The 11,370-nt window shown below is 25.7% G+C and overlaps 1 protein-coding gene across 1 annotated transcript; it reads left to right on the forward strand.

Moving 5' to 3' along the window:
* Positions 1 to 1,447: 1,447 nt before the first annotated feature.
* LOC100160432 (probable ATP-dependent RNA helicase DHX35) lies at positions 1,448 to 10,080 on the forward strand. Its single transcript, XM_001945149.5, has 11 exons — positions 1,448 to 1,730; positions 2,570 to 2,787; positions 3,068 to 3,247; positions 3,319 to 3,459; positions 3,528 to 3,690; positions 3,758 to 3,917; positions 4,968 to 5,116; positions 8,016 to 8,157; positions 8,236 to 8,831; positions 8,897 to 9,050; positions 9,752 to 10,080. Exons 1-11 carry the CDS (start codon positions 1,703 to 1,705, stop codon positions 9,867 to 9,869), a joined length of 2,049 nt encoding a protein of 682 aa, XP_001945184.2. The 5' UTR covers positions 1,448 to 1,702; the 3' UTR covers positions 9,870 to 10,080.
* Positions 10,081 to 11,370: the final 1,290 nt, after the last annotated feature.

The following is an 11,370-nucleotide window of genomic DNA, read 5'->3' on the forward strand; positions in this document are numbered from 1 at the left end:
CACCAATTTTTTCTTTTTATCATTTGTTTTTATGACTCTGCCTAAATTGATGAATGTCTTTGAGCACTTGTCCCATTTTTCCCCTCCCTTACGAAAGCTATGATTATATTGTAAATAAAAAATTTAGTATTAAGCCAATTAAGGTATACCTACAACTTTTGTACCTAAATTAAATATTATGTTTACAATTTTATTGTACTTAAACAAATCCTGAACTCCTATTAGTCCTTAGTCACACATGAAATATTTTACGCAAATCAAACATTTTTATATTTCATTTAAATGATACATCAATAATAATACCTATTTGTAAATCCATATTTGTAAATCGCCGATAGGTACTTAAGACAAATAAAAAAAAGATTATAATTACCCCGTTCAGAAAATTATAGAAATTATAGTCAGGCCAAAATGCTTGGTAAATTTAAATTATGCATATAAGTAAATTATCCCTTTAATGTTAAAAATAAAGTACCTACGACCTACCTATGTATTTAAAATTCCTAACTACTGAAATATTTTACCAATTTTACTTTTGATCCCGATCTTAATGACCAGCGAACACGAGTATGAATATTTTCATAGAAATTGAAAAATATTTAACCAACTCTAAATAAGCCATTAGGTACCAGTACATTATACCTACTGTAAATATCTAATTAATGTATTTTTTGTGTATTAAATTGTATTATTTAGTAAAAACCTATTAATCCTATTTCTTAATTAATTCATAGTGAAAACTGAAAAAGGAGAAAGTGAAAAACCAATAGAAGATTGTTCAGCGGATACTAAATCATATTAATTGGGAAACCATGTATGACCATTGATTATGAATACTATTGTTATAGTACTATGCTGTAGATATAGGGATTACTTATTAGCATTAATTAGGTGTACATTGTAATTTATAATAATTAAAATGTAATAAATGTATAATTAATAGTACCTATAACTTACCGTGCCTTCGATAATTCAGAGCTGCTGTAAGCGTGATAGATGTGATAAGAAAGTATGATGCATACATAGATAATAAAGAATCTTTATTATCTATGCATCTACCTATCACAAGCAGCGTAGTTTTGCGCTGAATTAAAAAATGACAATTTATAGTTGCTGACGAAGCGTTACAGCAGCGCTGAATTATCGAAGGCACGGTTATTTAGTGATTAATGATTATAATATTGTGTAGTACCTACCTATACGGCTATTATACCACAGAATAGGTACATACCTATTGCGTATAAAAAATAAAAATTTTAATATAATATATTTTAATCAATTTGTACTTACAGTCACTAGGACTTATGGTCAGTAGGACACTGTCTATGAGGGACTTAACGACCGAGGAAATACTTAACCTAACACCTAAATTATTGTATACACCACGAACTACTACATGTAGTAGTTCGTGGTATACACGCATTAGCACCAGCTTGATAACGAATATGCGATAAACTGATCAATAAATCGGAATCACGAAGTATTTAAATAATAAGTAATAACTACCTACCTAGGTAGTAACTAGTAACTATTATATTATTTTCAATTCATCTGGAATAATATTTAATTTTGCTATTCTACGTTCGAATAAATATTTGATTGATTCGACAGTTCGACCACATTGATTTCGAGTTCAAATTATACAACAGTGTTTATTCGAACATCGATCTTATGTTGTCACCTTCCTAGGGAATAGTAAAAAATGAGTAGTTTTCGATTTAAAAATGCTGGTAAGTTTTCTATTTATTATTTAGGTACTAAGATTCTAATTTGTACTGTGAATAAATGTACATTAATGATGTCATTGTATTTTATTTAAAATCAATCAAACTTAAATAATTCCATTTTTTTTGTTGATAAATACTTATTCAAAGAATCAAAAGATACATCACTATTTTTAATTTAGGACATTGCACGGAATATAATCCCAAAGTAAGTTGCATTAGGTCCTAAATCAAAAAGGAATTTAACAATAAATTAATTTTTATTTTAAATTTTTAAATTTTTGATCAAAGAAACAATCTCTACGTACTAATTATCTCTATGTACTAATTTGTAACTGTCTTGTTCAAAAAACTCCTCTCCGATTTGTGACTTAACTTATCCAGTTTCTATTGTTCCTTTGACAGTTAATTTCAAGTGGCCAACCACACAAAAATTTCAAAAAGACCAATTATTGCTTTGTAATGAAGATGATCTCATAATTTAATTTTGAATTTTAAAAGGCGGTTTACCTTTAAGAACCATAATAACCAGTTTTCCAGGATATAAATCTTTTATCATCATCTCAATTTTGGAATGTAGCTGATTAATTTTCAACCATAAAAATTTAATCACTTCATGAATTTCAAAATACCTATATAGACGATGTGACAATAGCCATGATTAATTACTAATGACATCACAATTAAAGTAGATTTTGTGACCCGTACATTGAAAGAAAAGCTAAAAATGCATTGCCTTAAAATTTGATTGGACTATCTTTACTGACAATATTGTAAAATGATAAAACCCAATGCAACTTAATTTTTTGTTGTTTCTTATATTAATCAGATTAATTTTATTTTAGATGAAAAACCAGGATATGGAGAAGAAGATTCTAACTTTGAATCTGCTATATCTTCCTCATTTGTTTATAATCCATATATGTCATTGGATTTACAAAGCCAAAGAAATAAATTACCTATAACCAAATATCGAAATGAAGTTCTGTATCTTTGTGAAAAGTTTCAGACATTAATATTGGTCGGATCTACTGGGAGTGGAAAAAGTACTCAAGTGTCTCAAGTACGTATAATTTAATTTACTCAAATAGTAAAATATATTATTTTTACACTAATATTCAGCGATAGAGATTTTAAAACGATTACAAATTTGTACTGATTATTGACTTGTTAAATTCTAGAAACATGTTAAATAGTATTATATTCTTCAATTTTTTACCAAAAACTCTTACTTAGTTACCTTATTCTTTATCCAAATAACTCTTTTTTTATGAATTAGATTTTTTATATATTTATTGTTAATAACAATGTAAAATAGTTTATCATTACAAAATTGTTTACAGATGCTTTTAGATAGTGGTTTATGTCAATGTGACAAATCAATTGTAATTACTGAGCCCCGGAAAATAAGTGCCATAACATTAGCTACTCGAGTAGCACAAGAACAAAAAACCAACCTTGGTCAACTAGTAGGCTATTCAGTGAGATTTGATAACTGCTGTCAACCAGATACAAAAATTAAAGTTTGTTATTTATATTTTATGATATTATTTATATTTTGTTTATATATTAACACAAATTATTTTATGAATAGTATATCACTGAAGGTATTCTTTTGAATGAAATGATGAGCAATCCTTTATTAGTAAATTATTCTGTAATAATATTAGATGAAATACATGAAAGAAGTTTAATGACTGATATTTTAATGGGACTAATTAAAAAAGTTTTGAAAGTTTGTATATATTTAATTGCATTTATTTAATATTTTGTTATGTATTTTTTATTTTAAATTATTTTCAGAAACGACCAACTTTAAGACTCATAATACTATCTGCCACTTTGGATTCTTCACAGCTTAAATCATATTTTAATTTAAATCAAAGCAATGACCCTGTTAATGATACTGCAACTGTTTTGGGTATTGAAGGAAGATCCTATCCTACAAAAATATACTATATAAAAGGTGATGTTTCTAAACATATTACACTAAATTTGGTATCTAATAAATTATAATAACATGTTTTTTTTAGACCCTACACCAAATTATGTAGATGAATCAATTAACACGGTATTGAAAATTCAACAAGGTGGCACATCAGGTGATATTTTGGTGTTTTTAACAGGAAAAGAAGAGATAATGCAAGCAGTTAATACACTGGACGATTACAACATTAAGAATTCTAATGAAAAGTACCTAAATATTTTAACTTATTAATAATATATTTACCCTGGTAATTTATAACTTTATAAGTAATTTAATTTTAAGGTTTAAGAATTTTAGATTTACCATTCTTATCAGAAAAGTTACACATTTTTGCTTATTTTTTAAAATTATTTTCATGTTAAATTATTCCAAAAAATATATAATATATTTTTTATAAGTATATATATAATCTACTAGCAGACATAGAAATGTGTTGCTATTGTTAGGTTTTTGTGATTATGCAAGCAGTATGTTATCAGGTAGTCAAAATACCTGCGGTGGTGCGAACATAAGTGTATAAGTTAACTTTAAAGTATAAAAAAATGTAAAAAATTGGTCCACCAAAACCGTGGTTTGAACTTAATACATTCTGTACCAAAATACACAGGCTTTTCGCATTAATAATAATTATTATTATTTTTAAAACTAAATAAAACCAATAGCGACCATTTATATAAAAAATAATTTTAATAATAATCTCAAAATCTCTGTTTGAGAGCTTTCCCTGGTTGGACCTCTTATTTACCTTTTTCCCCCACAAAATGAAGCCTATCATCTTTCCCGAAGTCTAATATTTCTCTGTTTCAAATTTCATTACAATCGGATGAACGATTTAGGAATGCATAAAGGACACAATCAGTCGAAAACATTGTTTGTCCTTTAATATAATATAGGGTATATAGGTATTAATATACTACAGATGTCAGGTCAGTTGTGAAATAATGTTAGAAACCTAAGTTCCAAATTCATTTTCAATAAAATTATATAGGTACTTACCTAAACCATTAAGAAATCAATTATTATTTTATTCAACAAGCTCTTTCTCAGTTGTTATTAATTTGCTACGTATCATATAATTTTTCTTATGTTTATATCTCGTTGAGTTTGTCTATTTTAATGTTGTTTAAAGAGTCTAAAAATACTTCCATTTCTTAAAACAATAGTTATAACTAATAAGTAATAACTGAGTTTGCAATAGTGCTATATTTAAATTATTTTATTGTTTTAAGTTCTTTTATATTTCATTTTTTTCACAGGATAAAACTTCTTCCTATTCCTATGCATGGTACATTAACTAATGACGAACAACTCAAAGCCTTTCGTCCAGCACCTAGAGGATACAGAAAAGTAGTTTTTTCAACTAATGTTGCAGAGACATCAGTTACAATTTCTGGGATTGTTCATGGTACATTCAAGATTTTAAATTAATCAAAATGTTTATACAATTATAGTATATAAGTATAAGTGAGTAAGGAACATGTTCAGTGAGGCCCATAATCTTCTTGAAGAATAAATTTAAAAAAAATAAGTGTATTACTATATAATATAATGGTATAAACTTGTCCCCAACAAATCATTTCTGAAAGATCTTACTGGAAGATAATTAAATTTAAGTTTTTAACAAATATAAATTAAGTAGGTAATAAAAAAATATTGATGTATAAATTTAAATAAACATCTTTAAAAAATATATTTAATATATTTAAAAAATGAATTTATAGAAAACTATGAATAAGTTAAATGTAGGTATTTATCGATTTAAAGTAGATTAATAATGATACAATATTAGCCCATAAATATTTTTATTCTCAAATAATTCTAAAGAATATTTAAATTAATTATTTGTTTTAATAAAACATACTGCAGATAACACTAATTAAAAAAAAAAAAAAAAAAATGTTTTTGTTCTAACATTTCAGTAAAATTATTGTTTTTTTTTTTTTTTATCGAGAATGATTTATATTTATCAAAAACATTGCTATAAAAATGATACAATGTTTGTTTTTATCCCAGACCCACGCGCAACATAGAGAATTTATGTAAAATAATTATTTTATTATTTTTGAATAATCTTTAAGTAAAATTACCTTATTATAAAAATTGTAAAGAATAATATTTTTGATGGTTTGACATAATATCACTTTTATATTATTATTTGACTAAAACAAGTTTGAGTTTAATTTGTTTTAAATTGATATGTCAAACATTCAAAAATATTCTCTGTAGGTACATTTTGTAATAAGGGATTTTATTCTAAGATTATTCACTTATAAAAAAAATTGATAACATTTTGTTATCAAATAATGGAATAGAAATAGGAATGCCTCTTTTTATATATAAGAAAAATATATACATTGTGATTTACTACATGCTCACCCCCCCCCCCCCCCCAAATGTATTTCTTTAATTATGAATTTATTTTGATTTTTGGAATTTTTAAATATATTCAGACCATTTTTTCAAATTCTTAAATTTTTTTGTACTACTTAAAAAGTGCATGTGGTGATGCTAACTTCTGTTTTTACATAAAGGTAGTTCCTTCTTTCACAGTTAATTGTTTAGTGGATAAATTTTTTGAAAATGTCAATGTACCTTATTCAAAACCAAACAAGTAGTTTCGCAGTTATTAAAATGTTTATACCAAGGATTATAACTAGTCCTTAAAAATATTTATATTAATATTGATTATGTTCAATTTTGATGTATCGAAGAATTTATCAGAAAAATAATTTGTTAAATAATTTATAGTATACTATGAAAGGGGTTTCTCATTTAAAAAATAGAATTTTATATCTCCACAGAATTGTCTTAAGTAGTTCAAAATATCTTAAGAATTTAAAAATATGGTCTTAAAGTGTAATTAAAAACTTTAGAAATCAGGTTTCGAATAATTGTGTTATTGAAGAAGAAAATATAGTGAGCACTGAGCATGCTTGGTAGACGAGCCTGTATACACATGAATGCCATTAACTCTCTTAGTTAGTTAATCACTTTGCTATATTATAAAATTTGATAAAATATTATTAAACATGATATTTATTTTCTTTAGATTCATTATTATTAGACCAAAATATTATGCAATTTTATTTCTGAATTAAAGGATATTAATTAATAACATTGAAAGTTTTAAGTAGTATTCTAAACATATTAATTAAAAATATAAAAATGTCTATATTATAATAATATTATTTACTGTATTTATGTTGAATTTGTAATATATGTAAACTATGCATGATACTCTGTTACTATACAGTTTATAAGTTGCATATATCATATTTTTATATTTATAAACAAAATACCTAATTCCATTATAACACTATTATTATGTCTTATTATGCAAAGTGATTCTTAAGCTCCTTTTTCCTTTAATAATATATTTATTCAAATTCAAATTTTTAGAATTTATAAATTTATCTAAAGACCATATTTTCAAATTTCTGATACTTTTTGTACTACTAAAGGTCCCCACATACTGCAGTGGTGGCGTTAAATTCTATTGTACTGGCTTTACCGTCGCGGTTAGCGGTGAAATGTGTCCTGCAGTAATTCACCGCCACCGCTGCAGTGTGTGGGAACATTTAAGGAGATTTTTCAAATGAGAATCCCCCTTTTATACTTCAAATTATTTAGCAAATGATTTTCTTGAAAATGTCTATGTATTTAAATCAAAATTCTAATGAGTAATCTCTTAGTTATTAAAATGTTTATATTATGGATAATAATCCTTAAAAATAGTTTTATAAAAATTAAAACAATTTGTAATAGGTATTAGATGTAGTATTTATTATACTTGGATCATTCTTACAAATTATTTATATTGATATATCAATAATAATTACTGACGCTTTTAAAATTGTCTAAAACCCCATATTGACTTAACCCATTACCATAGACATATTAATATAATACCCTTAGTACACAAAGTTAAATAACTCAAAAACTACTTGCTTCAATTTTGATTTAGATACATAAAAATTCTCAAAAAAAATATCCGCTTAATCATTAAAAATGAAAAAGGGGGAGGTTTTTCTTTAAAAAAATAGAAGTTTGTTTTGTCACAGGAATACAGAATCATTCTTTAAAGGTATGAAAAATCTCAAGGAATAATAAAATATGGTCTTCAAGTGTTTTAAAAATTCCAAAAATCAGAATTTGAATGTATGCATCATTTAACCATTTAAATAAGGTGATATGCTTAAAAAATTATCCTGTATAATAGTAATGATATATCAAATTAAAATATTTATGTAATTATTATTATTATTATCTTCATCACTAACTTCACCAATGTCTTATATTTATAGTTATTGATTGTGGATTTGTTAAACTAAAGTGGTTTAATTCTAAGTTTGGCGCTGATTCATTAATTACTGTTCCTATATCCAAAGCATCAGCAATTCAAAGAGCCGGTCGTGCAGGAAGAGAACGACCTGGTAAAGTTTACAGGTACATGGCAATTTCTAATATTTAAACTGTAAATTCTAGGTATGTCATATTTATTTTCTTATATAAATTACTTTTCAGATTATACACAAAAGAAGCCTATCAAAATTTGATAAACGCCACTCCTCCGGAAATGATGAGATCTGATTTAACTGATGTAACTTTGCAGCTTAAAGCCATTTATATTAATAATGTTTTAAGATTTCCTTTCCTTAGTCCACCTCCAGCTAAAAATCTTTTATATGCCATGGAAATGTTAAAAGCTTTAGAAGCCATTGACAAATTGGGGAATCTAACAGATTCGTTTGGAACAATTATGGCTGAATTACCATTACCAGCAAAACATTCAAGAATATTATTGAAGTCTGCTGAAATGGGTTGTTCTTCAGAAATTATATCTATATTAGCTATGCTTCAACTTCAAGATGCATTTGTACGTCCAAAGTATGGAGCTACAATACAAAAAGCTAAGATACAACATAGGAATTTTGAAGTTGCCGAGGGAGATTTACTTACTTTATTAAATATATACAATGGATTTGAAAAAAATCAGTACAGTCAACCATGGTGTCATAGATTTTTTATAAATTATAATGAATTATGCAAAGCCCGTAAAATCCGATCACATTTAATAGATTTAATGAGGACATCAAAAATTCCACTCAAATCCTGTAAAGGTGAATATAATATATTTTTAAAAACACACTTATAATAATAAATGATTTTATTTTTTATATTACAGGAAATACAAGAATTATTGTAAAGAGCATTGCATCTGGACTTTTTAAAAATGCTGCTTATTTACATTATACAGGAGTATATAGATCGGTTGGTCTTGATGAAGATCTTTTTTTTCATCCTAAGTCTGTTCTTAATTATGTCAATCAACCACAATGGTAAATTATATGTCATATTTTATTGTAAAAAATAGTTGAAATTTAAATTTACGTATCACAAAAAAATAGGTAAAAACTTTAAGTAGGTATGTTAATTTTTATAATAGTTTGTATAGAAAAAACTAATTTCTTTGTTTCAAATGAAAAGGAGTATTGCAATTTGTTTTGTGATATTATTATTCTGTATTCTATACTTCCTTTATTTACCTTATTAAATTGCCTATTTTAACTTACTAACTGTTTGTAAAAGTAAATAATATTTAATGTTTCAATATTAGCATCTTGTAAAAAAACATCTCAATTTCAATTTCTGTTTATTATAATCAATGGGTAATATCATAAACTTTTGAATACAATTATTTAGTTAAATTAAAAACCAAGCGTTACAATATCACCTATAAATAAATGCTAACTATTTTCTTATGATATAATCATAACAATATGTTGGAACACCGAAATATTTAATAGTTACTTCCGTACAAATAGTACCAATAGATATATAACTATTATTACCTTTTTTTTTGATTTTCTAATAAATGATTTTAATAAAACCCAAAATATAAATGGTTTCTATTTTAAACCATTTTTAAGTATTAATTCTCGTATTAATTTGTATTCTAATCTATTCAGCGTATAATTATAATATCATGAATGACATTTTTCTTCATGAAAAAATTATTAATTTTAGGTTTTTTTTTTAGGGTCCTGTATGATGAACTTCTGGAAACTACAAAAACGTACATAAAAAATTTGGTTGAAATAACACCATCGTTATTATTAGAAGTAGCTCCTCATTATTTTTCTACACCAACATTATAAAAACAGATTATTTTGTATTATTGACATTTTTACTAGTTAATAGGCTTATAATTTAAGTCATTTAAATTCATTACCTATTTCATTTTAGTATAGCAATTTTGTGATTATATTATATCATGTTTATTAATTATAAAAATAAATTATGTAAAACTATACATTTTATACTCGCATTTATTAATATGGTTTTTATAATAAAATATATTTTTTCTAATTAATTTACATTATTTAGTTACTCCTTTAAGTATTGTTACTACTTTAAGATTTTATTAGACATTCGAGTATTAATATTATGGCTATTTTGTAATTCTGTTATATTTTTCATATAAAATTGCTCATAGTGGATTTTATAATTATCCATTATTTCAATTTTCAATTACCTATTAAATATTAATTTTCAGATTTTTGACATCTTTAAAACATCATGAAATATATCGTGATTATTAATACACTTTTTTTTAATTTTTCAAAAGTTATTTTTAGGACTTAAAAATGAAATTTTCAAAAATCGGGCTTCCTACGGAACCAGATAAAAATCTCCTCTACAATTTTGTTCATAGGTGTTTTTACAATTAAACCACTCAGTAACCCATATTATTTGATCGCGCAAACATGTTTTTAAAGGAATTTTTCGATCGATTTATTTCCGTGACACGTCCTCTTAATAATTTATTAAAATTGTCTAATTAAAACTATAATATAAATGTAAAATTAATAATGAAATTGGTTGTATAATACCTAGTAATTTAAGAACCAAATGTATTGTGTGATATACTGATATTGGTGGGTACGTAGTTGTAATTAGATAGGTAGGTCGTAGGTGTATTTATGTAATATTATCTTGTTTTCATGCAGTGTGAAACCGTAAACTAATAATAAATTTATACTGTCCATTTAAAATAATTGACTTAATTTAGATTAATAGATTCTAAATGAAGTGATTAAGAGGACGTCGTACCCGCATGTGTTGTCTCCGTCTTACAAACGTACGACTAGCAAATTTTCGTTCACTAGTTTCAATAGGGTGCTGTAATTTTTGATTTTAGAGTGAATTGACCTATTATCAAAATTTTAGGTAATAGCATTATCTGTGCCCTCTCGTTGGTTTTTTACGATATTTTAATTTTTAAGTGAGTTATCAGTATGTAAAATATTAATGTTTGAAAATGCTCATAACTCACTTAAAAATTAAAATATCGTAAATAATCTACGAGAGGGCCCAGGTAATGTCGTTAACTAAAAGTTTGATAATAGGTCAATTCACTCTAAAATCAAAAATGACAGCACCCTATTGAAACTAGCGAATGAAAATTTGCTATAACGTACCTACGTATGTAAGACGGAGACAACACATTCGGGTGCGACGTCCTCTAAAGGGGACACTACCCGTATGCGTTATCTCTGTCTTACCAAAGTACAACATAGCAAAAAACTGTTTTGCGCGGGATAGAACCACCCTTCGGTATTTATAGTAAAATTACCAAAATTCCACAACGCATAGGGA

This window comes from Acyrthosiphon pisum, chromosome X, assembly GCF_005508785.2.
Source record: "Acyrthosiphon pisum isolate AL4f chromosome X, pea_aphid_22Mar2018_4r6ur, whole genome shotgun sequence".
In the NCBI taxonomy this organism is placed as follows: Eukaryota; Metazoa; Arthropoda; class Insecta; order Hemiptera; family Aphididae; genus Acyrthosiphon; species Acyrthosiphon pisum.